At 35.8% G+C, this 27,764-nt stretch overlaps 1 protein-coding gene across 2 annotated transcripts in view; it reads right to left on the minus strand.

Moving 5' to 3' along the window:
- The window catches only part of ARMC3 (armadillo repeat containing 3), a 109,533-nt gene that overhangs the window by 45,203 nt on the left and 36,566 nt on the right, over positions 1 to 27,764 (minus strand). For both annotated transcript variants that reach the window (XM_058183012.1, XM_058183013.1), the window contains exons 4-10: positions 26,291 to 26,416; positions 22,189 to 22,257; positions 16,313 to 16,488; positions 14,524 to 14,718; positions 10,839 to 11,022; positions 1,490 to 1,642; positions 1,274 to 1,379 (exon numbers count right to left, since the gene is read on the minus strand). In XM_058183012.1, the coding sequence (XP_058038995.1) occupies positions 1,274 to 1,379; positions 1,490 to 1,642; positions 10,839 to 11,022; positions 14,524 to 14,718; positions 16,313 to 16,488; positions 22,189 to 22,257; positions 26,291 to 26,416 (1,009 nt within the window). The remainder of the gene's footprint in view (positions 1 to 1,273; positions 1,380 to 1,489; positions 1,643 to 10,838; positions 11,023 to 14,523; positions 14,719 to 16,312; positions 16,489 to 22,188; positions 22,258 to 26,290; positions 26,417 to 27,764) is intronic.

A 27,764-nucleotide genomic window follows, 5' to 3' on the forward strand; every position in this document is an offset into this window, starting at 1 on the left:
AGATCCCACCCCTGCATAAAATGTACTGAATACATTAAGGCTGTATGAGCCAGTCACCTTTTCCATTTTGTTTACCATTTGCAAAAGTCTAAAAAGCCTTCTGCAAATTTGACTACCTTATATCCTTTAAAAGTTTGATTACTTGCTCATTTGACTTGTTTATTTAAGTTACAGCTGGTTTCCTTATTGAGTGAAAACAGCTTCTCCAATTTTAATATGGAAGGAAATATTGTAAACGGATGAGAAAAATATCTGCATATCTGCCTATGTGAATCCACACGCTGACTTGTTTTAATTATGTTTCTTGCTTGAGCCCACAAATATATGCCAGTTACAGCAAAATAAAGCAATGTATGTAAAAGAAATACCAGGTATAAATCCTGATTGTCCAATGTATAGTTATTTGTTTTCTTATAACATTATCCAAGTGCCAGTCAAAAATTCTGATTACATTTAATCAATCAAAAGAATCTTAAAATTTCCCTTATTTTCATTTCATATAGAATAGTGAAATAGGTCACACAGTATAGTTAGAAAAGCTTCAGATTTTTGGAAAAACTAAGATAGGATTGAACTTAATTTCTTAAGTGCATTTTACAAAGATAAATTTACAGAAATATATTCATCATATAAAACACTGATAGGTTCCTAATAAAATTCAATCTATTTAATAAATATTTGCACTTTAGCCAAATTTCCTTGATGACAGAAAATGTTAATAATATTTTTTTCCTTGGGCAAATATTAGATATTTTGTTTTCAGAGAGGTAGATCCACTTCTATATAGCAAATATTCTTAACTGCATGCTCTTTAATGCCCTTTGATGAATCTAAACTCAATTGGATTAGACTGTTGGCATTTAAAATTTGGTTAGCACTAAAACATATTCATGCTGTTATAGAATAGGGAGATTCCAAAATAACCCATTTTTAGCAAAATGTAAACATTTCCAGGGAATCCCTTTTTTTATTCGCTTAGCTTTTCAAACTTTCCAAATATGCAAGTCTGCAAATTTTCATGAGAAAAACACCCCCAGACACAAACTAAAATTGTAATACCAATTAATTAGTTACATTTTATTAATACGCTAATAATAAAAAAAACCAAGTATGCAGTCATGCTTAGTTAAATGGCGTAGAGATGACATGCGAAGTGAAATAAAAGTAATAAAGCACTGTGCCAAATTTCCTACCAATTGTATAAACTAGAAAAATGGAAATATATATTTCCTGATTAAAGTGTCTAACAATCCTCTATTCACGTTGAGCTTACCTTACATTGGCAGGATGGGCGGTTGTTAGATTAACCAGAGCTGTAGCAGCAGCTTCCTTTACCTCTTCATTTTCGCTGCTTAGCAACTGAACGAGCTGGGGAATTCCTAAGAGAGGAGAAATGTATATAGGCAGTTTTAAATTAACTATGGAAACATTGTGAATTGGTAAATATTTTCTTCTGGATCATAATTCCATTGTCACCATAACTATTTACCTAGAGCTCCAATGGTTTGTTTACTAGCTAAATTCTCACACATAGCAGAGATGGCTTGAGAAGCAGCTATTTTGGTTCCTTCATTATCCGTTCCCAAAAGAGTGATAAGACATTTTTCAACTTCTTGTTCATTCAGGATTTTTCTGTTTTCGGCTGTTTATAAAGAAAAGCAATAAGTCATCATAGATACAAACCTTCAGTTAAATAAGATGGTATATGGGTAGAAAGAAAGCAAAATATCCATTTCTATGCAGATATTGTTGCCAGCAAATATTAATATTACTATGTCAATGAAGGCTGTTAAAGTATCAACGTTTAAACAGATTCAAGCATGGTGAAGTCTGCAGAAATAAAGTAATCTTTATTAGAAAGAAATCTATATTTCTAATCAGGAGCTTTAAGTAAGTGGGTTTGTAATATTAAAGAGTATATCTGCTTTAAACAAAACATGCATTTGTAGCCCTCAGATCTATTCTCACTAGGTTACAATGCTTCCACTCAATTAGTGCTAATAGGAGCCATGTGTATGGAAATTAAAAGGTCATTCTTCCAGTGGAGATACTGTGTATTTGACAGTTGCAGTGCTAATCAAATTAATGCACAAGCTAGATACAATGGAAGAGTGGTTAAAAAAGTGTTTTATTCCTCTTTCTTGGATCCCTTTACTCTCCATGCAAGTCCAGACTAACAGAAAGAAATAAAAAGGTTGTTAATGTGCCCAGTTCCATCACCTGATGCTAAGCATTTATGTGAATATAGTATACTTTGACATTATTGTACTGGTGTATTCTTCCTGATGTACTTAATGAAGTCAAACTCAATTCTGTACTCATTCAGAATCAGAATGAGTGGGTTTGCCACCCACAATTCTTTCTAAAGTGATGAATACATTGCAAAGATTGCCTGCTCCCTATCCCACCCATAATATATGCTATTAGAATGTGGATAATTCAATACTACTGTTAATGTTATGTATTCTAGCTAATACCTAGAAAGGCATTATTGCTTTTAACTTAGTTTATGAAGAATGGGAAACATAACCTAAAAAATATTATAGAATGCAAGTTATTATGAGAAATACAGATTTTTCTATATCAGTACTGCTTCATTTAATTTGTACATACAAATATCCTGAAGCATTATCTACTTTTCTTTTGAAAAGTGACTGAAAATTAAAGTTTAGCTTTAACATTTTAAAATAAACATGTAAATATCACATTATTAATTTTAATTCCAATTCATTGCTAAATCAAAATAAAAACCATAATCATTAAATGAAATAATTATTTATTGCATTTAATATATTTAAGCTATAGGAAGAATACTTTTTGTGTAAAATAATTATCCAATTGATTCTGATGGCATTATTCCATTTTCAAGATAAGTAAGCTCTTAAAATCTTTTTATCATGACTGAAATGTTATATTGGTAAGAAAGACACAAAATAGGCCATTATTGGTGGTAAGTACACTTTGGGGTCTTTTAAATTATTGATGCATTGTTTTAATTTATAGTTCAATTGAATTCTCAGGACATCACAATGGTTTTGTTCTCATTTGTTCCTTTATTACATAACCTTTGATGGCATATCTCAAATTTCTCTGTCCCTCCCCAGGGCAGTCTTTAATGGATGCTTGTGGAGACATACTAACTTGACAGTTTGGCAATATGAACCAATAGATTAATTCTGGAATGGAAAAAAAATTACATTCTTAAAAGAAATCTTATCTTTAATTTAAAATATTTATTTCATACATTATAATAAGAAATCAATATATTTTTCATTAGATGCCTATCTACTTCACATGCTCAGATAATTTTACTTCTATGCAGTTTAATAGGGAATTTTGTGGGTGTTTGTTTTATGTAAGACTACTGAACAAAAGAAAGCAGTAATGAGGTTTGCCACAGCAGCCATATTCAACAGCAAGCACGCTAGAGAGGGCATTAATTGGGATTACAGATTGGCTTGACTCATAAGGGACTTTGCCTCTGGCTTAATGCTTGCCAAACTTGTGTGTAATCCCTAGAAGTGGTCTCTAGAGGATTCTCCATTCTTCAATCATTTGATTTTGATATCGCAAGTTAAACTGCATGTTTCTTGGTATCTGGAACAAAAGTACATATTATATTCTTGTTTTTCTTGTACAGAATAGTCATGATAAAAGGATACTTGAAATATTCATTGTTTTAATTCTGAAATTTGAACAAAAGCAAATAAGATAAACCTTTCCCAAGCTTAATAAAATAAGCTAATAGGATTAAAAGAAAATTAAAACCACAGAAAAACTAAAAAAAAATTAGTGACATTTAAGATGGACTCCGTCAACTTCCGGACCTCCGAACCTTTCGCCGCGAGCTTAAAACTCACTTATTCATCTGCGCTGGACTGGGTTAGTTTTTTAAATCTATGGGTTTTTAATGGGTTTTTATCCTAAATTTTTAATCTTAGCCAATTTAATAAGTTTTTTAATTGTCTTTTAATTGTATTTATAATGTATTGTGTATTTTTTATTTGGCTGTGAACCGCCCTGAGTCCTTCGGGAGAAGGGCGGTATAAAAATTTAAATAATAAATAAATAAATAAATAAGATGATAGCACAATATTGTTTCCATGGAACAAGACTGAAATTCTCCCAAAGATTACATCCAGTTATTTATTATTTATTTATTAAATTTTTATACCGCCCTTCTCCCGAAGGACTCAGGGCGGTTTACAGCCAGAGATAAAACACGAAATATATACAATTAAAACATTTAAAACAAAGCAAATTACAAAAAGGCTGATAATTAAAAATTTATTTAAAATTTTAAAATATTAATAAAAAACCCAAATTAAAATTTAACCCTATTATGCCAGTCCCGCTTGAATGAATAAGTAAGTTTTTAGCTCACGACGGAAGGTCCGAAGATCAGGCAATTGCCGTAAACCAGGGGGAAGTTCGTTCCAGAGCGTCGATGCCCCCACAGAGAAGGCCCTCCTCCTGGGGGCCGCCAGCCAACACTGTTTGGTGGACGGCATCCTGAGGAGACCCTCTCTGTGAGAGCGTACGGATCGGTGGGAGGCATAGGGTAACAGCAGGCGGTCTCGTAAGTACCCGGGTCCTAAGCCATGGAGCGCTTTGAAGGTGGTAACCAAAATCTTGAAGCGCACCCGAAAAACCACAGGAAGCAAGTGCAGGCTACGGAGTAGTGGTGTTATGTGGGAGCCACGAACGGCTCCCGTTACTACTCGCGCAGCTACATTCTGGACTAACTGTAGCCTTCAGGTGCACCTCAAGGGCAGCCCCATGTAGAGAGCACTGCAGTAATCCAACCTAGTTTGCATTGCAGTTGAAAATAGAATGAACTATTTATCAAATTAGTAAAACTTGCTGGATACTATTTAATAAAAGTAATACTAATACTAACAATTGCTATAGTATGATAATAACAATATAGGATGACAATTATTCTTTAATGCATAACAAATAAAAATGGATACTTGTTTAATAGTTTTGTTCAATATATAGCCAAAAGCACTCTGAATTAATTCAAATTCATTCTCAGAAAAATTAATTTATCCTCATATTAAGAATTACAGCCCGGAGGCTTCTATTGTTTTTATACATTATTAGTGATTATATTCTGGCCTGATAAACTAAACCATTCTCCAAAATATTGTCTGCGGTTGTTAATGGGGAGTTATGATAAAAGTAAAGATAGTGGCTTTGATCATAGAGCTGTAACCATCATTTGGACTTTCTTGGTTCCCCCATGATGCCTACTAAGCTTTAGATTTCAACTGATTTTATTTTTAGATTCTTTTAACTAAATACTATACTATAAAAGTACCTGAAACATTTACTTTGGGGAGGTAAACAGCATCCTACAAAGTTAGGAGAATGGGGAGCAATTTAATCCTTTTCACCTTCTACTAAATCAGTGTATTTATTTTAGTGGCCATGCACACTATGGTAGCCATTTTATAAAATCGTCATAATATTGCTGACTGAAAATGGTTGGAGACTGCATTAAATGGTGTAATAGTATGTGCCTAAACAAGAAGGCAACATGAGGTTTAGAAATCAGCTCCCCAGTTATTCTTCTCCACAGAAAGAAGGAAAAAACCCCAACTGTTTAAATAAGCCAATTTCATTTTGTATTATCTAAAAATGGAGTATTTAAAAACAGAACAGCATTTCTAAAAACCCATTCTTTGCTTTGTGCAACTATGCCAGATTTCTCAGAATGTGAGACCAAGTCCTCTTGACTGCATGAATAGAAGGCATCCAGTAGGCTTTACAACAGCAGCATTGTCTTGCTTGTTCACAAAACACCTGAGATCCGAGGTCTGAATGAGGCCTCAACACTTTTCTTTTGCTGTGACTCCTGGAGCCTCCTTCTACCACAACCCCTGAAAACTAACAGTATATTCCTTTCATTTTGAGGTAGGAAATACATGATAACTGTAGAATAAGTCCTAAAATAGACCTAACATAGTAAAGAAAACCAAAATCCCTCCCTAAGTATCTGCATCTATATAACATCAATGGGCCTGCTTGTTTTGCATCCTCTCTCTGTAACCTGAATGGAGACTTTACAAAATCAGTTGAAATCCAGAAGGGAAGAAGATAGCGGTGTCCTTTATCTTATTATTTATTCTACTGTTGGAATGTTAAATAGAGATATTAAATCAGACAACGCAGCAAAAGGACTACAAATAAAAATGCATAATTACGAATTACATGCATTTTCTGACAATTTGGTATTGATTGTGCCAGACCCGTTAGAAAACATTGAACATGTTATGAGGAAGATTAAAATGTTTGGAGAAATGGGAGGTTTAAGAATAAATAAATAAACACAACAGTAGTAAGAAAATAAAGGTGGAAGATCAGAAGAAACTGGAATTTAGAATTGGCTTTGAAGTCATGAAAAAGGTATAGTACTTGGGGGTGACTATTACTGAGCCGTGGGTGGCTCAGGCTGTAAGATGGCCTGTTATTAAACACAGCTGTTTGCAATTACTGCAGGCTCGAGTCCCACCAGGCCCAAGGTTGACTCAGCCTTCCATCCTTTTTATAAGGTAGGTAAAATGAGGACCCAGATTGTTGGGGGGGGGGCAATAAGTTGACTTTGTATATAAATATACAAATAGGATGAGACTATTGCCTTACACAATGTAAGCCGCCTGAGTCTTCAGAGAAGGACGGGATATAAATGTAAATTAAAAAAAAAACCTGAAGAAAATTCTAAGCTTTATTACAGTAAAATATGGAAGGAGATAAAATTGGATTTAAATAGATGGCAAAAATCAGTTTTGTCATTAATGGGAAGAATTTCAGTAATTAAAATGAATATACTACCTAGAATATTATTTCTGTTTCAAACTATACTGATATTGATTAGTGATTCTACTTTCAAACAGTGGCAGAAAGATATATCTATCTTTCATATGAATACATATTGCACATGTATGGTGGAAGTATAAAAGATGATTAGCTGATAAGGTGCCACTTTGGCTATGAAGCACTACGTAGAACAGAGATGATTTTGGAATGTAAATGAATGGCATATCGAGACATATTGATATTTGAAAAAGAGGGATTTAAGATAAAGACAAGAGAACAACTAGTAAATGAAGGATTTGGTTATGATTGGTTTAATTATTATTGAATTGTTTTCACAGGAACTAAATCTGAATTGGATGTTAATTTATATTCTGGAAATGACCATTTGATTTCTAAAGTATATAAAATGCTACTCAAGATGAATCTAGAAGATGAATATATTAAAGAGTAGATCGTAAAATGGGCAAATATTTTTGGATATAATATAATGCTAAATAAATGGGAGAATGCATGGACGAAGGAACTAAAATTTACATTAAATTATAGTTTGAAAGAATTTTTTTTTAATTGGTATAACATTGGTACTTGTCCCCAGATAAACTAGCGAAAATGTATAAAGGGATTTCTAGTAAGTGCTGGACATGTAGTCAAAATCCAGGTTCATTTTATGATATGTCTTGCATATATATAAAAAACATACCGGATAAGCGTAACAATGACAATGCAAAAATATTTAAGATACAAATATTAATGAAACCCGAAGCTTTTCTTTTATGGAAAAGCCAATTGAAAAACAATTTAGGGTTCTATTCCTTCACATGCTGATGGCTGTGAGGATTGTACTTGAGGACTGTTGAAGAATGGATTTTGAAATTGACTGAATTAGCAGAGATGGTGAAATTAAGTGCTTTGATTAGGGATAATGGAGTAGAGAACAGCATAAGAGACTGGAAACTATTTGTGGATAGTTATATATGATTTATATATATATATATATATATATAGGTCTTTGGTTGTTCGGGTTTTCTCCCGTGTAAAATTGGAAGTGTCTTGGCGACGTTTCGACGAAGTCTCATTCGTCATCTTCAGGCTTCAGCTTCGTGCTTCTGGGAGCTGAAGCCTGAAGATGACGAATGAGACTTCGTCGAAACGTCGCCAAGACACTTCCAATTTTACACGGGAGAAAACCCGAACAACCAAAGACCTATATACAAACACCCGTGAAAACCTCAGAAAACAAATAAATAAATAAATATATATATATATATATAAAATTTTATTTCGTGTGTGTGTGTGAAAATATAGCGTATTTTTTGGATTATAAGACACGCTTCCCTCTCCCAAAGTGGGTGGAAATGTCTGTGCATCTTATACAATCAATGTTGCTGAAGCCCCACACACCCGCTAGCCCCCACCATTCGGCCTCTGCCTCCCAGCAATTTGCCTCCTTGCAGCAAACATCCTGGTCAGCTTCAGCACAGCCTGATTTAGCATGAGCAGCGAGATTGATGGTTGGATCTGCCTCCTGATCATCTATTCCAGGCTGTGAGGATCACCACCGCCTATCGGGAGTGGCGGTGCCCATCACAGCCACCAGCTATTGTCGCTTCCACGCACCCCATTTTCAGCCTCCATGAGTCCTGATTTTGGACAGGTGGTGGGGATAGGTGGCAGATCCCCACCCCCTAGAATGGGCGAAAAACAGGATACGTGGAGGCTGAAAATTTGGTGTGTGGAAACTGAAATGGGGCACACAGACGCCCAAAACGGGACGTACTGATGCCGAAAATGGGGCATGCGGAGGTGGTGTGATGGGTGGCCCTAATCCCAATGGACAGTGGCAATCCCCATAGCCTGGAATAGCTGAGTGGAGGTATTCTGGGAGGCAGATCCAACCATCAATCAGCTACTCATGCTAAATCAAGCTGTGCTGAAGCTGAATACTCTGTTTGCTGTTTGCTGCAAGGAGGCAAATTGCTGGGAGGCAGAGGCAGATTTCTTTTTCTTGTTTTCCTCCTCAAAAGCTAAGTGCGTCTTATAGTCCAAAAAATATGGTATATATTTTGTATGTATATTTTATATACACAAATACATATATTTGTAAAAGGGGAGGATAATTTATTGCTTTTTCTTTTCTTTCAGAACTCAGCCAGGGTGACATGTTATATGTTAAATTGACTACTTTCTTGAATTCATTTATTATATAGTAAATTCTGAGAATATTCTTTAAAAAATACTTTTATGTAATTAGCTTCTTTATTCCCCACTTTTGTAGTTAAAAACTGAAACTAAAATATGTATCAGATTGAAGACCTATGTGGATAGTGATATTTCCCAGAAATAAACTAGTAAAATAAAATAATAACAAACATATATTGTCCCATTAATATCAGCTTTAATCAGACTATGATTAGTTCCTAAAAATAAATCTATGATTCAACTTGGCTATCCAACAGAGGCGGCAACAGAGAAAAAGAAATAAAATTTACAGGACAAGGTTTCCTGCATTAGAAATCATGTACAACAAATATACATAAATTAAAATAATAATGTGAGAGGTGCTAGAAATAACTAATAACCAAGAGATGGTTGAAATAAGAACTGTCTAAGTCTGTCATAGCTTATGTCATCAGAGTCCCTTGAGAGACTAAGAATCTTATTACAGACAATAAGAAGTACATTATTCTCTATATTATTACATTTTGCTATATGGCACTGCTGTGCTTCAACTGCAGCTTGACAAATCACAATATAGATGCCACTCTGAGACATTTAAACAGCACTGTCATGCTGAGTGCAAGCTACTTCCGCCCAGCCTGCTTGCTTCAGAATCCCATGGTGGATTCAGGAGCAGTGAACTAGTCATATAAACAAAGAATTACAAAATGGATCATTACAAAAAGATAAAGAAAGAGGTTAATTCCCTGGGGACATTAATCTGTATTTTGAGGCAAGCTATATCTTAAAAAGAAAATGTCTTTATCTTAATTTATTCAGATTAGATAATGATGATGATAAAGAATCAGTCTTGGGAAGGAAAAGTATTTCCTATGAGAAAATTCAGAAACAAATTCTGTATCTTGGGATGGATTGTTTCATTCAATAACAAAAGATTTATTTGTGAGAATTTTTTTTTATCAACAGGTCCTCATTAAAATAGAAACATATAAATGTACAACATTGTAAAAAAAAATACAGCATTTTATATGAACTGTCTGTGTGCCTGTGTGTGTTTGTGCACAGGGAGATAGAAGATTTGTAAGAAAACTCAGTGGTTTGATTTAAGATGAATTCAAGATGGGCCATATCTTCTAAATTTGTTCATTCTGAAGTAAGCCCATTATGTGAATATGCTGTAAAAAAAGCAGGGAGGGAAGAGGAGGGAAAGGAAGGGGAGTGTCTTTGTATTATTTGGAGTATTTCTCTATGCTTCTTATATACTGAATATCTGTAATTTACATATATTCTATCAAAATGTATATATATAACATTTGACATGGTGACTCTGTGTTTATTCCATAATATTCAAATATAAAAGCAACTTAATTAACTTGCTTCCAAAAAATAAAGACATTGGATCTTTAATAGAAGAGAGCATCCACCTTACTATTAGCAAGACAGTTCTCTAAGACAACTGGTTTGATGTCTTATGAACTTTGACTCCAAGGAGAGAAATTGAAAAAATCTTCCTTAGCAGGTATCAGAATATCTTATCCAGCATTTGGGTATTGCATCATTTCTCCCTGATCTACAGAATGGTAATCTCAGGCAGCAAAACTATCTTGTATTAACCTGGGATGACAGAATATGTGTGCAGCCTTATCAAAATGTGTATCACTGCATTGTAGAGCTAATAAGATGTAGGATATGACATCACAGGCTCCTTATTTTAGGAGACTTGGATCAAATTGTTAAGTTTTAATATTGGCATCTAATCATAAAAAGGAACCATTAATTGGGCATTCATATATTCTAAAAGCTTTTCTCAAGACACAGGAATTTCTGTAATGACGTACGATCAGCGGCTGCTTTAGCAATAGCTTTTGCAGCATTCTTCTGAAACTCAGTTAGAGTGGAAACTTCAGTAAAGGCCAGTAGCTTTCTGAGACCCCCTGTCTCCTGGATCAGTTGCATAGTATCCACATCCTCAAGGCAATTTGCCACAACTCCAAGAGCTTCTACATGTAGGTCATTAAATTCCTATAAGTTAAAAAGAGGCAGATATTAACACTGTAAGAGTATTTAAAACCATTTTCTGTTTTCTGACCATGTATTTTGGTACGTCATATTCCCATAATGCAGTTGTCATTATTTACATATATAAAAACACTATTCTCATAAATTAATATGCTGTGACAGGATACCTTAATTGCAGAAAAACATTTGACATGTTCTCCCATAATTTGAAAAGTGTTCAGAAGGCACAGCTGGTGCAGTGTGGTGGCACAGGCCGTTCTTAGGGCCCTTGAGTGGTCCATGCTACCCCACTGCTTTGCAAGCTGCGTTGATTGCCGGTCTGCTTCCAGGTGCAATCGAAAGTGTTGATAATCATCTTTAAAGCCCTGCATGACATGCGTCTTCATACTGGAGGTGGCTGAATAATAAAAATTCAACCCCCATCCCCATATGTCCAACTCCCTTCTTTGCCACCTCGCTTCCATGACTTTATTGCAGCCAGAATAATATGGAGCTGAACATGCTTAAAACTATAGAGATGAGAATGGATGTTAGGAGAAGGCCTTCTACTACTCATTACATTTCACAGCACTGTAGCAGCAGTAGAGTCCTTCAGGCTTTTGGGTTCTATAATCTCCCAGGACTTGAAATGGACACCTAATATTAGAATCGTCACTGAAAAGGTACAACAAGTAATAACCCTGATCCTTTGTGCCCTGTTCAGTGTACACTTGAGAACTTCATGGCAGCCCAACAGAACACAATTAATAATCCAAGAAAATTGCTGGAGAACAAAACAAAATACACCCTAAGAAAAATGGGAAAAGAAAAACAGCTAACACCTCTAGAGAGAAAGCACATGCAACCACAAGATTCCTCCACACCCATGTTCTACGGACTCCCTAAAATACACAAAAAGGGGATTGCCTTAGTCCCAATCGTGTCTCTACCTGGAACACAGATCTACAAACTAGCAAAACCCTGCAGAGGAAACTCAGACACCTGATCAATGACTAAACCCACTCAATACACTCTCCAGAACAATTTATCCAATGCATCAAACACACCAAGATCAACAAGGAAGAAATCCTTCAACACCACCGCTTTCTTCACCTAGATCAGTGATGGCTAAACTTTCTGGACTGAGTGCCCAAAGCGCGTTTGTTTGAATGTGCGTGCATGTGCCAGAACTTCAAAAATGCAATGTGCATGCACCCTCTGCGTATGCACCCCACCCCCACATATGCGCACTCCCTGCACATGCCCCGCCCTCCCGCACATGCATAGCAAAGACCTGAAGAATGGCTGGCTGGCAGGAGAGCTGAACTGGACTGATGGCTTGCATGCCCACAGAAAGGGCGCTGCGGGCCACCTCTGGCACGCGTGCCATAGGTTCGCCATCACGGACCTAGCTAAACAAACCATACACCACCTACTCACTAAACACCACACCCACAAAGATGATGCCATTATAGAACACTTCATGTTCACAGAAACCATGAAACTCCTGGATTTATGCCAACACATATTTCAAGTTCAATGGGAAAATCTATAAGCAAGGACATAGTAGATACCTTGTTAGGATCACCCATATCAGGCCTAATAGCAGAAATAGTTATGCAATGACTTAAATCCATAGCTCTAACCAACCATCCAACCAAAATTCCAGATATGCTATATAGATGATACCTTCATCATTATCAAATGCTCCCAAATTAAAGAAACAAACCACCTACTCAATAACATATTCCCTGGAATCAAATTCAAACATGAAGAAGAAAGAGACAGCAGAGTCCCGTTTCTCAACATCAACATAAGGAGACTAGAAAACAGAGAACTGAAACCCATTGTCTTCCATAAGCCCATGTACACAGACCAGATACTAGGCTTTGCAAACAACCACCTTATATTGCACACAAAAGAAGCTGTGTCCAGACCCTCTTCAGAAGGGCCAGGACACACTGCAGCAGCACACTAAGAAAAGCATAAGAGAAACAGCTGCTTGACGTTTTTCTCTGTAACAGTTATCCCAAAAACTTCATATTCCAACACACAGTAACCAAACCAAACCACACCACACCCAACAGCCAACCACCATGCAAAAATTAACCCTACCATACCACAAAAAGGAAATAACAGCCAGAATCCTCCAACCCCTTAGGAGTAGGAATAGTCCACAAACCCACAGCCACATTCCGCCAGGAATTATCCAGAACCAAAGACAAGATACAGAATGATGAACTAAACAATACAATCTACAAAATCAACTGTAACTGTTGCAACCAATTCTATGTGGGACAAATATCACATCAATCAAAAACCAGGATCCACAAACACTAGCTAGCAGTCAAACGCCACAATCCCAAATCCTTAATCTCTATCCACACAATAGCAAGCAACACCAGTTCGATTGGAGCAAAACTCATCGGTCACACTATCACCCACCACACTCATGGGTTCATCGAAGCCTGTCACATTACACAAGCAATTCCATCAACAGACATATTGATGTACAACCAGCTTACGAACCCTCGGAATCCAAATCAATTGCACAGCTAACGGGAGACAGCACTAGCCCTCAACCAACCCATGCAACCCTCCCCACCAACAGTTCACCTCCCAATGACCCTGATCTGATGTAACCTATCAAAAGACCCATCACAAGACTCTCACTGATGACTCACACCTGATCCATTAAAATACTGTCACTTGACATATCCATACCTAAGACCACTTAAGATGTTACCTATCCTGGTAACAAAATGTTCAGAAACCAATCCACAAGCTTGGAGAATGAACTTTCACCTGCAATTAGTATTTTCTGGGCAAGATCGGTTTAATTTGTGCATATTTTAATCTTGTATTTTATATTTTAAATGTTATATCATATAATATGCCTTATTTTAATTGTGATGCTTCTGACATGAATAAACAAACAAACATCTACATATAAGATTAGGCCAAATCATGGTTTGCTGATAAATTCCTATATAATTCTAATGAATCTAATATATTCACAAATAAATTATATGGTGATTTTTTGTAATATATAAATCAATCAAATAAAATTGTATAAAATATTTTGCTAAATAAAATATCCAAAATTTATGGAGCTAATGATGTATGCAAATACTGTTCATTCTAGAGGTCCTCTCTAGCCTGAAGAAACCAAGCGAACATTATTCAATATAATTAAAAAGCAGTCATTTTATCTGAAGCAAACCTGCTTACATCTATTTCATTCAATTTATAATTAATTTAGCTGATAATATTACTTTAATCGATTAAAGAAATAAAATATCTTATTGAACTCAAAAGTTTTCTTTAATTAACCAAGAAAAAAACTGCCCTTTTAACAAAATTATTGTCATTAAAGATATATCTCTTCATGTGTAGCAGAACGTTTTCTAACGTTCTAACGTTTTCTAACGTTCATGTTAAATACTGCATTTTTTCACTTGCAATTTCTTCAGTTTGAATTGATTAACTGACTAAAATTCATATCTTTGATGTCTTCAAGAATACCTTAGTTTCCAGGATCTTGAAAAGATGATCTAATCCTTGATTTTCTCTTAGCATGACTCTTGTTTCTCTATCAATGGTAATGGCACCTAAAGTTTTGAGTGCTAACAACTGAATAACTGGGTAGTCAGACTTCAGAAGTTCCAACAAAGGAGGAATTACATTTAATTCGCGTATTGCAGCACGACTTTGAAAATCCTATATTTAAATATCAAATAAAAATAATATTAGGGGAAAAAACAATATAAAGCACAATATAATTATGACTGTTACAAAATGAATGAGTTAGTTAAAATACAGTTTAAAAATATTTCTTCAACAGATCAAGCACTGTTCCATATGTCATAAATTATATATTATACAGAACAAATGTTTAGCTTACAAATAAATCCTCCAGGATAAACTTTACCAGAGAAAATTTCTAATATATTGACACAAGAGGAATAAAAGAAATGCAGTTTGACCATTTCATATTTGTATATATTTTCATCTCTAGTTTCTTGTTTTTTAAATAGCTAAATGCTTTTAAACTGCCTTGCTAAATTTTAAACTTTTTCTGATTGTGCAACATTAAAATAATAAAAGTTACTAGCTAGTATCTTACTACTATAAGTTTTAAAAAGCCATTTTTTCTGTGCATTTTTCTATACAATTTCACTTATCAGTTTAAACAAGCACCAGGTGCAGTTGTTCTGATATACCTTACAATAAGGATAGATAGCCAAAGAATGGAAACAGCAAAATGTGATTCAGAATAAAGACATGCTCTGGTGCCCTAGAAAAGATTGAACTGTGAATTGAATTCATTACAGAGTTGATTCACTTATAACTTGGTCCACAACCCTGTTCAATTGGAGCACTTGGATTTAAGCCAATTTGGTACCATTTAAATCAAAAGAGCTAAAGTAACTTAAGTCCCACTGTTTCAGCTTCACTGGATTGTAGACTGGACTATTAGACTTTGAAAAGAACTCTTCTACCAATTTACTATTCTTTTGCTAACCAGCATATGGTGACATTAACACTGATTGTGAAAGTAACCAATTACAATAACCTTCCCCCCTTCTGAAAAGAAGCTGTCAAAATCATTTACTAAGAGTTTAAAAGGTGCAAAATCATTATGCATTAGGCAAGAATAATGCAAAAATAATACTTCTTATTCCAAATAGTCATAAATGGACATTTTTATAGCCTTTTATAGAACTTAAACATTATTCCAGACAATGAAGAGACAATAGGTTTTATGCATTCTTCTACTGGAAATTATTTCTTTTATAGGCATTTAAATGAAGCATGTTCCAAACCTATACTAAACACATTTAATTAACAAATTTAATCAGGATCAATGAGACTTGCCATTTAGTAAATCACCCTAATTCATTCAAGAGACATCTGACATCCAGCTCTTGCCAGCTGAAAGTAAAACTTTTGTGAGCAAATTCAGATCTGTGGGCATAGTGATAGCATTAATCATATTTTACCAAAGATGAAAATCAGAAATATGAATGTTTCTCAATGTTTCTTATAAACCCTCTTATTTTCCTCCTAACTAAGTTACGATCAGCAATCTTATGGATTAAAATAATGACATCAGCTGTGTTAACTGGCAGGGGAAATTCATCAAGCAAACCAGCTCATGTCAGTATATGAGGATGATGATGCATTTAAAAATAAGATGGCAGGAAAAGTTGGGTAAATAAAATGTGGATCAAACACAAATCAGCATCTAATATCCGATTCATTTATAGAAGACGACATTACTTTCTAATGAAAAATGGAAGGAAATCATCACCTGCACTAGATTATAGATGCATTCCACACAATTCTTCTTAACATCAGGATCAGGACTTCCTAGCAGTCGGATAAGAGGCTCTAGTCCACCTTGCTCAAATATTTGTACTTTACTGTTATAATCAACTGACATATGTACAAGACAAAGGCTAGCAAACTCATGGATGACAACATCTTCTACAAAATATTCAAAAATGACAACGATCAAACATTATCCAGTAACAAATATGCACATTTTATAAGCAAAATGTTGATATACTCAATTAAAACCAGATCGTAATTATTTTCAAGATTTTAAAAATAAATGGGTGCATATATTTATTTTAAATTATCCATAAGATTACAGTCCTACAAAAATACGTTCCAAATGTGAAAGGAAAATTTCTATTTTCATTTTTGTATTTTTATGCTCAATGGTAATTGTTTTTATAGACTCTACATATGTATGTTACATTGATTTTATATGTTAGGTAAGCTTCTGATAGTCTTCCAATTGCAGGAACAGAAATCAAGAAACAAATAAAAAAATAACTTGAAAAGTAAAGTCATGATCATGAATATATGGAAATGGCCTTGAGAGACAGGAGGAAAAGAAGAAGAGGCAGCCATCATGACTGCCATGAAAGTGAGACAGCTAGGCAACAAAAGAAGTGCAGGAGCGGTGTAGATGGACAATGAGTGATTGGAGCTGAGTGAGAAGATTTCTTTTTTATTTAGACCCCAACTTTAAAAGCGGGTCGGGGGGAGAGAAAATTCAGGAAAAGAGACTCTTAGAACTCTTTGTTAAAGTGGTGAACAATTATACAGAGAAAATTTTTAGACACGAAAGAAAGGAACTAATGGGAGAAGAGCTAAAGATTTTTTTAAAAACATAGAAAATTAGATTTTCAAACTGGGTAGGTGTGGTTTTGGAAAGGCATATTAAAATACTGGAACTATCTACTTGAATAATAGACTTTGCTTCTACAGTTTGAATTAAAATTGGATTAAATAACTTTACATTGAAACTGAACTTAGGGTGCCACCTACTGATGAATGAAAAATATACCATACCCCTACAAGCCCCGGAAAGTTTCTGATAAGAGAAGTAAACAATACTCATCTGGAGGACTGTGGTAATACCTACTGTTCTATAATTATCTTCTTTATGATTACTGGAGACTCAACTGTGGGAATAAGGAAGACACTTCAGCAGACTTAAGTGACTTCTAATTTTTGGAAAGCTTCCTGGACTATCTAAATGGAACTGATTGAATAATCCTGGAATATAAAGAACTACAAGCATTGTACTTTCTGAGGAGCAACATTAGGCTTGAATATATTGTTTTTGGACTATTGTAAGAGTGGGACTTATTAAAATAAGACAAGATGCTCCATCGGGGGAAATAAGTGAAATGTCAAAAGAAATGGTGTTGATGTTCAAAAGCATTAAGAACACTATAACAAAGAATTACAGGGAGATAAAGAACCTATTGCAGGGCATAAATGGGAAAATAGAAAACACTCTGCAACTGATAATGAATGACAACCAAAGACAGAACAGACAAATCAGCAAATAAAGCAAGAAGATGAGAAGAAGATTATTATTGCTTTATTTGCTTTATTAAGATAATAATGATAACTAAACCAAGGGGAAAGTAAGAGATTTAAAAATAGAATCAGATAAGCAGGAAGATACATTTGAAAGGGAGATAGGGGCCTGGGTAGATACTTTGGAGGCCTGGCAGCTTAGAAGGATAGAGATGGGAGAAATGTTTAGACTAAACAGTGAAGGTACAGATTTAGATAGAGACAAGGATCCAAGAGAGAAGTATGTGAGGCAAGCTAAAAAATGAATAAGAATTAAGTATTAAAGTGGACAAGAGATGATGGATAGAAAGGAAATATTTTTTCTCTTTTTTGTTAATATAATGATGGCCTGATTAAAAACTAGAATAGAGGTAGAAATAAGAATACACACGCTTATATAAAGTAATAGCTAGATGGAAAGATAAGAGGTTGAAAGATGGTATTATTAAGTACATTTAAATAATATGGTTTGGCACTAGAATGGCGCATTGAACCAATGTATAATTAAATAATAAAGGACTATATCTTAATATAAACAAGTGTATTAACACTAGGATTAGTAATGGTGGGCTGACTAGAAGCCAGAATAGAGGCAGAAATAAGAAATAGGGAGAATATTAGCACATATATTTTTCATACAATAGAATAAAAGCAATAACTAGAGGGAAAGATTAGAAGTCGAAAGAAGGCAGTACTATGAAAACTCAAATAATATTGTGATTGGCATTAAAATGGAACATTGAAATATTGAATAACTACTTTAAAACAAATATGTACTATACTAGGATTTCTTAAGTTTGATTAATGTAACCATTAATATCCGCTTCGTTAATGGCGGGCTATCTCAGACCGCCAGTTCCATGTGATTCTGTAGAGCCGCTTAGACAGCGTTAATCTGCTGTCAAGCGACTTGGAAATCTCTTCCCTCGGGCAAAGAGGGGGAGGTGAGCATTCGGGCTGAAGTAGAGCCCCAGGAAAGCACCAGGAAGATTCCTGGTAGCTTGATGGGAACGCTCCTTCTATAGCCCGAAAAAAAGCTCCAGAATCTGGAACACTTTTGCCAAATGGCAGAACAAAACGCAGCGTCCATCTCCGCGACTGAAATGGATTATTGAAGGACTCTAACGTGGACAGAGCTGAAAACTGGAGCGTTAGCATTTGATTGTAGCAAGATTTTAACTCCCTGATAGAGAATGTATTCGTAGTCAAGATTGGAGATGATGATAGTAAATGGTGTTTTGTGTATTGCAAGTAAATGGCGTTTTGTATATCGAAAGTGAAAGTTAAGGAAATGCTTATTACAATTGCTGGCGTGGAATCTTTAAGAAGAATATAACAAGATATTTTTTTAAATGGAATTTTTATTTTTTATCCTTTTTTATCTTTTTATTACAGTGTTTAAGAAGAAAAGTTTATTGAATTTTTCTTTTTTCTTTTTCTTTTTCTTTTTTTTTTTCCTTCTTCTTGGTATTACTTAGTTTAAAAATGGCTTTCAAGCAAAGAGATTTAACTACTTCTAAAATACTGGAAATTTCCTCACTTCAGATACAGAAATTGAAAGAAGATATTAAAGATGGCTTAAGGAATTTTTTACAGGAGCTTATGGAGGTTCATCTTTCAGAAATAGATCAAAAATTTGATGAAATGGAGAAAGAAATATTGGATTTTAAAGATATGGTGGAAGAACAGAGGAGGGAGATGAAAAAATTAAAGGAATCAATTAATCCATTATTGCTATCTAGTATTCAAACAGAGGAAAGACTGGAAGAAATTAACCAAATTAATTTAGATTTGCAAAGGAAAATAGATGAAGTTCAAATTAATTTGAATTTAGAAAATAAAATAGATGATATTCAGGTTAAGGTAGATAGGGCAGATGAAGAAAGGGTTATATTACAATATAAATTAATGGAATATGCTATAAGGGTGAGAGGATTAAAAGAATGTAAGGAAGAAAATTTGAAAGAGATTTTTATTCAGGCCTTTGCTCAGATAGATGGAGTGGAACCAGAAGATTTTGAAGTTAATATTGAAAAAATTTATCGTGTTAATTCTTGGTTGGCAAGGCAGAAGTGTTTACCGAGAGATGTGGTTATTTATTTTACAAATAAGAAGATTAGGTATGGAATTTTGCAAGCATTTTATAAAAATAAATTTCAAATACTAGGACAAGATATAATAATGATGAAGGAAATTCCTCCTAAAATGTTAAGAAAGAGAAAAGAATTTGCCTTTTTAGTGGATGAACTTAAGAAACATCAGATATATTTTAGATGGGAGATTCCAGCTGGCTTAACAGTGAATTATAAAGGAAGAAAGTATTTTCTTAATACAGTTTTTAAAGCACGAGATTTCTACACTAATGTATTAAAGATTGGGAACCCTTTATCGATAGATGTTAAGTTGAATGGTGAATAGATGGTGGAAAATGTGTAAGATAGAAAATAAGGGGAGTGAGAATGTTTAATTTTATTATATATGATTATGGTTAATTTTTGTAAATGATTTATTTTGGATATAAATGTGTAATTTTAGGGGTACTATTTGATATATTTGAGGTATAAAGGAATAGGAAGATGGAATATTGTTTAATTTTGGAGGATAGATAGTAAAATTTAATTTGGATTAAATATTATATTTGAGAGATGGATGTAATGTTGTTATATGGTTAACTAGAATTTAATTGTTATAACTGATATATTTTGGATAAGTTATAGGTGTAATTTTAATAATGTTATTTGATATAAGTAAGGTAAAGTGAAGATTTTAATTATTACAATTGATATATTGTGGAGATAATATAGGATTAATAATAATATTTGTAATCTGATTTGATGTATGTAAATGATACCGAAGATATGAAAAGATGGATTATTGTTTATCCTTGGAGGCTGGACAGTAAAATTTAAGAAATTAAGTTGGAAACATGAACTATTCTTGAGAGATTGCTTAAGGAAGAAAGACATTTCAGAAGAATCCTTGGTGAATATTGGAAGATGGAACGTTGTTTTGGTACTGATTGATGAAGGTTGGATATTAAAAACTATGTACTTTAATGAAGAACAAATATGAACTCAATTGGAAATTTCTGAGATCGGGGAGTCGAGGTTTTAAGGAGTGACTATGAATTATGATTTGTGTTATATTTTAATTTTTGATTGTTAGTTTTATACCCTGTATTCGGTTCTGGGAAGTCCGGAGGGGTGGGGGGAGGGAGGGGGAGGGAGGGGGGATGAGGTAGAAAATGGATTGATGGTTAATGTACAGAGATGATTGAAGATGTATAATCAATGTAAGATCGGAGCTGCTTGGCTATCATTTCAGAATGATGGGAAGGAAGAAAGTAGAAGAGAGAAGGAGGTAGAAAAGAGAAGAGGAGGAAGAGGAAAGGAAGGAAGAGGGATAGAAGAGGGAGAAGAAAGGAGTAGGGAGGAAGGAGGAGAGAAGGTAGATAAGAGAAGGGGACGATGGTCGTGGAAAGTAGAAGAAGGTAGAGAAGGGAAGAAAGTAGGAAGGGGGTGGTGACCGGGCAGGTCCGATTAATTGTATATGATGGTACATTAAATATGTTATTGGATATGAATGTTAAAATAAAACTTTTTATAAAATAATAATAATAATAATAATATCATTATTGACATTTGTCCCAAAACGAATGATACCAAGACACCGGACTGTTCATATATTGATGTTGATGTATATTCTAAAAATAACAATCCAAAAAACTTTTTAAAAAATGGCCAAGGGCAAAGAAAACAATGGGAGTGGGTGCAACTACTGACTTCCTGCCAAATTGCCTATGGTGGGACTGGTCCACCCTGCCTTTAAGGCAGGACTGATCTACTAGATCTCCAGATGCTGGGAGCGTGGGCAATCTACCTGGCCTTCAGAGGACTAAGACAGAACTGATCTACTGAAAATATGGCTGGTGGCACAACAATGTGGTAACATAGAAATGACCACAAATTTGCTGAATTTCAATCCCACAGGAGTCATTCTAGTTTTGGATGTATTCTGTAGGTTAGCCCATCTGAGGTATCTTGATTCAAAAATAATTGCCGTATGATGCACTGTTTTGCCCAGTTAAAGGCACAAGAATTTTAGTTATATATACAGTAGATGGTTGGTACTTCTTGTCTGGACTATCATGAAGGACTGAGACTATGTGATTGAAGCCCTATGTTTTTTAATGTGTGTTGTGGCATAAGAGGGGTATCAATCATACAGCTGAAGCTGCTACTTAGAATTTTTTCACCTTCCCTGCAAATAAGAGACGCAAGAATTTACCAAAGAGATGCTGCAAGTTACCTTCTGGTGCCAGACGAGCTATGAATGCACTTGTGACATCTAGCTGTCGTAGTGATTTCTTCACATCATCTATAATGAAGGACATAAAGGAATATATTCTGTTAATTGAAGGAATACAGTATGCTGTCATGACTAATAATGCAGACATAATACTATTGTTTCATCCTGTAGAGAAGATGCAATATTAAAGACTTGGTCTGGAAGAACAACAGAAATAGACTATGTTTCATTTACAGTTAAACAGAAAAAAAAATATTTCATGAAAACAGTAAAACTAAAAAGCAAACAATTTCCAAAATAGAATTATGTATCTTTTGTTTGCCAAGCATGAGACATATTTCATCAAAGAATGAAGGACAATGACTAATTTTGGCAAAATTTACTGATGCCCCTTTAAACAGCAATTTGAATGGCATACGCATTTATTTAAAAATAATCAATGTAGTTTTTGTTCAGCATATAATAGCGCTCTTAATTTTACAGTGCTTTAGTTTCAGTAACAATTTCATAAGTTATGAAATACTTATCAAAAATTCAATATATTGTATTGAAAATCCATATTTTTCATCAAATCATATTTTAAAGCCAACGTAACATTTTTGTATGCCCTCACTATGTGTATATTTCCTGTTGTTCTCCTGGCTTGGCTACATATTTGTACACGGACATAAATGTGATACCCTCATGTAAAATCCAGTACTGGTAACCCTCAACTTGGGGTGAAGATCTATTCCTGATTAGCAAACATCTTTGTCTGATTGCAGCTTAGTCTCACAAGTCCAGAAAGCTTGATTATGTTGATAGATTGTCAAATGTTGCTGCTAGCTTTTTACAACATTAATAAATACAAGGAAATAAGCAACATATTACTTTCAATTTTAATTCAATTAAAGCTTACATCAAATAAAGTTTAGATTTCACCCTGCTTTCGCCTACTTTCTCAACTTGGCCATGCCCACTTCTTGGCATGAAGCTCGTAACAGGGCTCCTAAAGGCCAGGGTTGCTTATGCTGAAGAAATTTATTTATTTATTTATTTATTTTGTCACACAGTATATATAAGCATAAGCATGAAATAATTATACAATATATAAGCATATATATATAAATAGGAGATTTAGTGACGGTACCTGTGTCATGGTCAGATCATTTTCTCCTCCGCCTAGACTTTCAGACCGCCGCTCACCACCGCAGGGAGACGGAACCAATGCGTTGGTTCCGTCCCAGGCGCCTGATGGACCCCGAGAGGTTCCTGATGGAGCTTGGGCCGTTCCCTGAGGATCTTGCCCACGGCACGACTGAAGAACTAGTTGCAGCCTGGGAACAGGCCGTGGCTGGGGCTTTGGACCGTGTCGTGCCTTTGCGGCCTCTGACCCGGCGCAGATCTCAATTTGCTCCTTGGTTCTCTGAGGAGCTGAGAGAGATGAAACGCCGGAGAAGACGCCTAGAGAGTACCTGGAGGTCCAGCCGTTCCTAGGCGGATCGGACACTAGTTAGGTCTTTTTCGAAGACCTACCTAGTGGCACTGAGGGAGGCGAAACGTTCCAAGTTTCCACCCTCATTGCGTCAGCAGATAACTGCCCGGCCGGCCTGTTTCAGGTGACCTGCTCTCTCCTACATCAGGAGGAGCGGGATGACCCCTTGCAGGGACGTGCCGAGGAGTTTAGTGGTTATCTATACAATAAAATCGCTTAGCTTCGGGATAGTTTGGACCAAAATTGCGATGATCCGGGTGAGATGATGGAGACGCGTCTTGTTGATGTTGTTTGGGATGAGTTTGATTCTGTGGCTCTCGAGGACGTGGACAGGTTACTAGGGAGGTTACATGCCACTACATGTTTACTGGACCCGTGTCCCTCCTGGCTGGTGCTGGCCACTCAGGAGGTGACACGAGGCTGGCTCCGGGGAATTATAAATGCTTCATTGTTGGAAGGGGTTTTCCCCACCGCCTTGAAAGAGGCGGTGGTGAGACCCCTCCTCAAGAAGCCTTCCCTGGACCCAGCTATTTTGGGTAATTATCGTCCAGTCTCCAACCTTCGCTTTGTGGCGAAGGTTGTAGAGAGTGTGATCGCATGGCAGCTTCCCCGGTACCTGGATGAAGCTGTCTATCTAGACCTGTTCCAGTCCGGCTTCCGGTCTGGATATAGCATGGAGACAGCTTTGGTCCATTGGTGGATGACCTCTGGAGGGCCAGGGATAGGGGTTGTTCCTCTGCCCTGGTCCTGTTAGATCTCTCAGCGGCTTTTGATACCATCGACCATGGTATCCTGCTGCACCGGTTGGAGAGTTTTGGAGTAGGAGGCACCGTTTATCAGTGGTTCTCCTCCTATCTCTCTGACCGGTCGCAGACAGTGTTGACAGGAGGGCAGAGATCGACCGCGAGGTGCCTTACTTGTGGGGTGCCTCAGGGATCGATTCTCTAGCCTCTCCTGTTCAACATCTATATGAAGCTGTTGGGTGAGGTCATCAGTGGCTTTGGGGTGAGTTACCAGCTGTACGCTGATGATACTCAGCTGTACTTTTCCACCCCGGGCCACCCCAATGAAGCCGTTGAAGTGCTGTCCCGGTGCCTGGAAGCCGTACGGGTCTGGATGGGGAGAAACAGACTCAGGCTCAATCCATCCAAGACGGAGTGGCTGTGTATGCCGGCACCCCGGTACAGTCAGCTGCAACCGCGGCTGACTGTTGGGGGCGAGTCATTGGCCCCCACAGAAAGGGTGCGCAACTTGGGCGTTCTCCTGGATGGATGGCTGTCGTTTGAAGACCAGTTGGCGGCCGTCTCCAGGAGAGCTTTTTACCAGGTTCGCCTGGTTCACCAGTTGCGCCCCTTCCTTGACCGGGATGCCTTATGCAGGGTCACTCATGCTCTTGTCACTTCTCGTCTGGATTATTGCAATGCTCTCTACATGGGGCTACCCCTGAAGTGCACTCGGAGGCTTCAGTTAGTCCAGAATGCAGCTGCGCGGGTGATTGAGGGAGCCACACGTTGCTCCCGGGTAACACCGCTCCTGCGCAGTCTGCACTGGCTACCTGTGGTCTTTCGGGTGCGCTTCAAGGTGTTGGTTACCACCTTTAAAGCGCTCCATGGCTTAGGGCCCGGGTACTTACGGGACCACCTACTGTTACCTTATGCCTCCCACCGACCCGTACGCTCACACAGAGAGGGTCTTCTTAGGGTGCCGTCCGCCAAGCAATGTCGGCTGGCGGCCCCCAGGGGAAGGGCCTTCTCTGTTGGAGCACCTACCCTCTGGAACGAACTTCCCCCTGGTTTGCATCAATTACCTGACCTTTGGACCTTTTGCCGTGAATTGAAAACGTACTTGTTTATCCAAGTGGGACTGGCTTAATTTTTTAAATTTTTTAAATTTTTTGAATTTTAATAATTTTAATTGGGGTATTTTATTTATGGGTCAAATTTGACGGTTTTAATTTTTGGCCATTTATAGAATAGGTTATTTTAAGTGTGGTTTTAATTTGTATATTGTACTGTTTTAATCTGGCTGTACACCGCCCTAAGTCCTTCGGGAGAAGGGCGGTACAAAAATCTAAATAATAATAATAATAATAAGAATAAGAATAATAAGAATAATAATAATAATAATAATAATAATAATAATAATAATAATAATAATAATAATAATAATAAGAAGAAGAAGAAGAAGAAGTAGTAGTAGTAGTAGTAGTAGTAGTAGTAGTAGTATGTAATAACTATATTAATTGGATATAACAAAAGGAAACAATAGGACAGGAATGGTAGACACGCTTGTACTCTTATGCATGCCCCTTTTTAAATTTTAAATTTAAATTTTAAATTTAAATTTTTTAATTGTATATTCAATTTACTTGATAGTAAATTCCTCAGGTTTTGTACAGTTTTGTTCTCTCAATATACCTTCTTTACATTTTTTTTTCTCTTTTCAGAGCAAAGGTTATTCCATTATTCAACAGTTCAAAGTTAACTTTGTTAAACTCAGTTAACCATTTTTAGTGTTGCTTAGCAGAAACATTAGACATACAACAATTTCATAGTTTACATCAGTTTAATATGTGTTAACAGTTTCACAATGCATAATATTGCCTATGTTCCTAAATGGAACTCTTACTGTGAGATGCCATGATTCCGACTACCATGGTAGCATTTCTGCGAACAGTGGGATCTTCATGTGTAACTAATTTAAATAAAGGTTCTAATGCTCCAAGTTCAAGAAGTGTCAGCTTGTTTTCTTCACCTAAAAAGCAATTGTTAATAACATTTAATTTCAAATTGCCCTAATAATTATTATAATAACACAATAAGCTTTTGATTTAACAGACCAATGGAGAAAAGTATCCATAAAACAAAACAAAAAAATCTTATTAAACCTGAATACATTTTACACAAGTCTTTTATATATTTTATGCATTTTCTGTAAGTGTAAAAGGCATATGGGATTTTATATATGGACAGAATGGTGGTAGAGACAGATTTTGTCCATTGCAACTCAGTTTGTCCAGTAAACCCCTTAAAATGAAGATTTACTGTAACAATAGTACTAACTATAGAAGAAGAAAAATAACAATATCAAAGGATGAACTAGTCTGAAACAGAAAATTGTTATATGTGTCTATCAAGGTCACATTTTTTTTCTCTGCAATGATCCAGCACTAACCTAGCTAAGGCACATAGTAACTTAGCAGTAACCTAGCTAAGGCACGTAATTAATAATTAGCTGAAGAAACAGTGGACCACCTAGTTAGTTGCTGCAAGAAGATTACATAAACTAATTACAAACAAATAGCATGACAAAGTAGCAACAATTGTACACTGATATATCTGCAAGAAATATCATTTGCCTGCAAGCAAAAACTACTGGGACCACAAAATAGACTAATAGAAAATGAAGAAACTAAAGTGCTCTGAGATTTTCAAATTCAAACAGACAAGTATTTGCCATGTAACACTCTAGATTTAACAATTGTCAATAAAAAAATGCAAAATAGTCTGGAGATGTTCAGTACCTAGAAAAAGAAGTATAGAAAGAACTGGAGAAAATCACAAAATACCAAATGCAAAGATTTGCAAAAAGAAACAGCAAAAGAAAGGAAAGATAATACTACTAATAATAGGTGACTTGGGTGCAAAAAATCATCAGCCAATTGCAAAAGGCACTTTTACTTGGAAAGCTTATGCCATGCAATGATATATTTAAAACCATTATTCAATAGCATCTCCCTGTTCTAAGTCAATGTGGACAAAAATGTCTAAACATGACTGCATGACAAACTGTAATATGTTTTACTTGGCAATAGCTTATATCTTGCAATGATAGTTTTAAGACCATCAAATAACAATACAGAGGGACAATTTGGTTTAGTGGTTAAGCCACTAGGATAGAAATAGGAAAATCATAAATCCCACCTTAGGAAAGAAAGCCAGCTGGGTGACTTTAAGCCAGTCACTCTCTCTCAGACCAATGCATCCCACAGAGTTCTTTTCATGAGGAAAATGAGGAAGGAGTATTAGGTATGTTCTAATTATGTTCACATTTAGAAATGTTTTATTTATAAGAATAATGTTGGACATAAGCTAACAGACAA

Source organism: Ahaetulla prasina, chromosome 4, assembly GCF_028640845.1.
Source record: "Ahaetulla prasina isolate Xishuangbanna chromosome 4, ASM2864084v1, whole genome shotgun sequence".
NCBI lineage: Eukaryota > Metazoa > Chordata > Lepidosauria > Squamata > Colubridae > Ahaetulla > Ahaetulla prasina.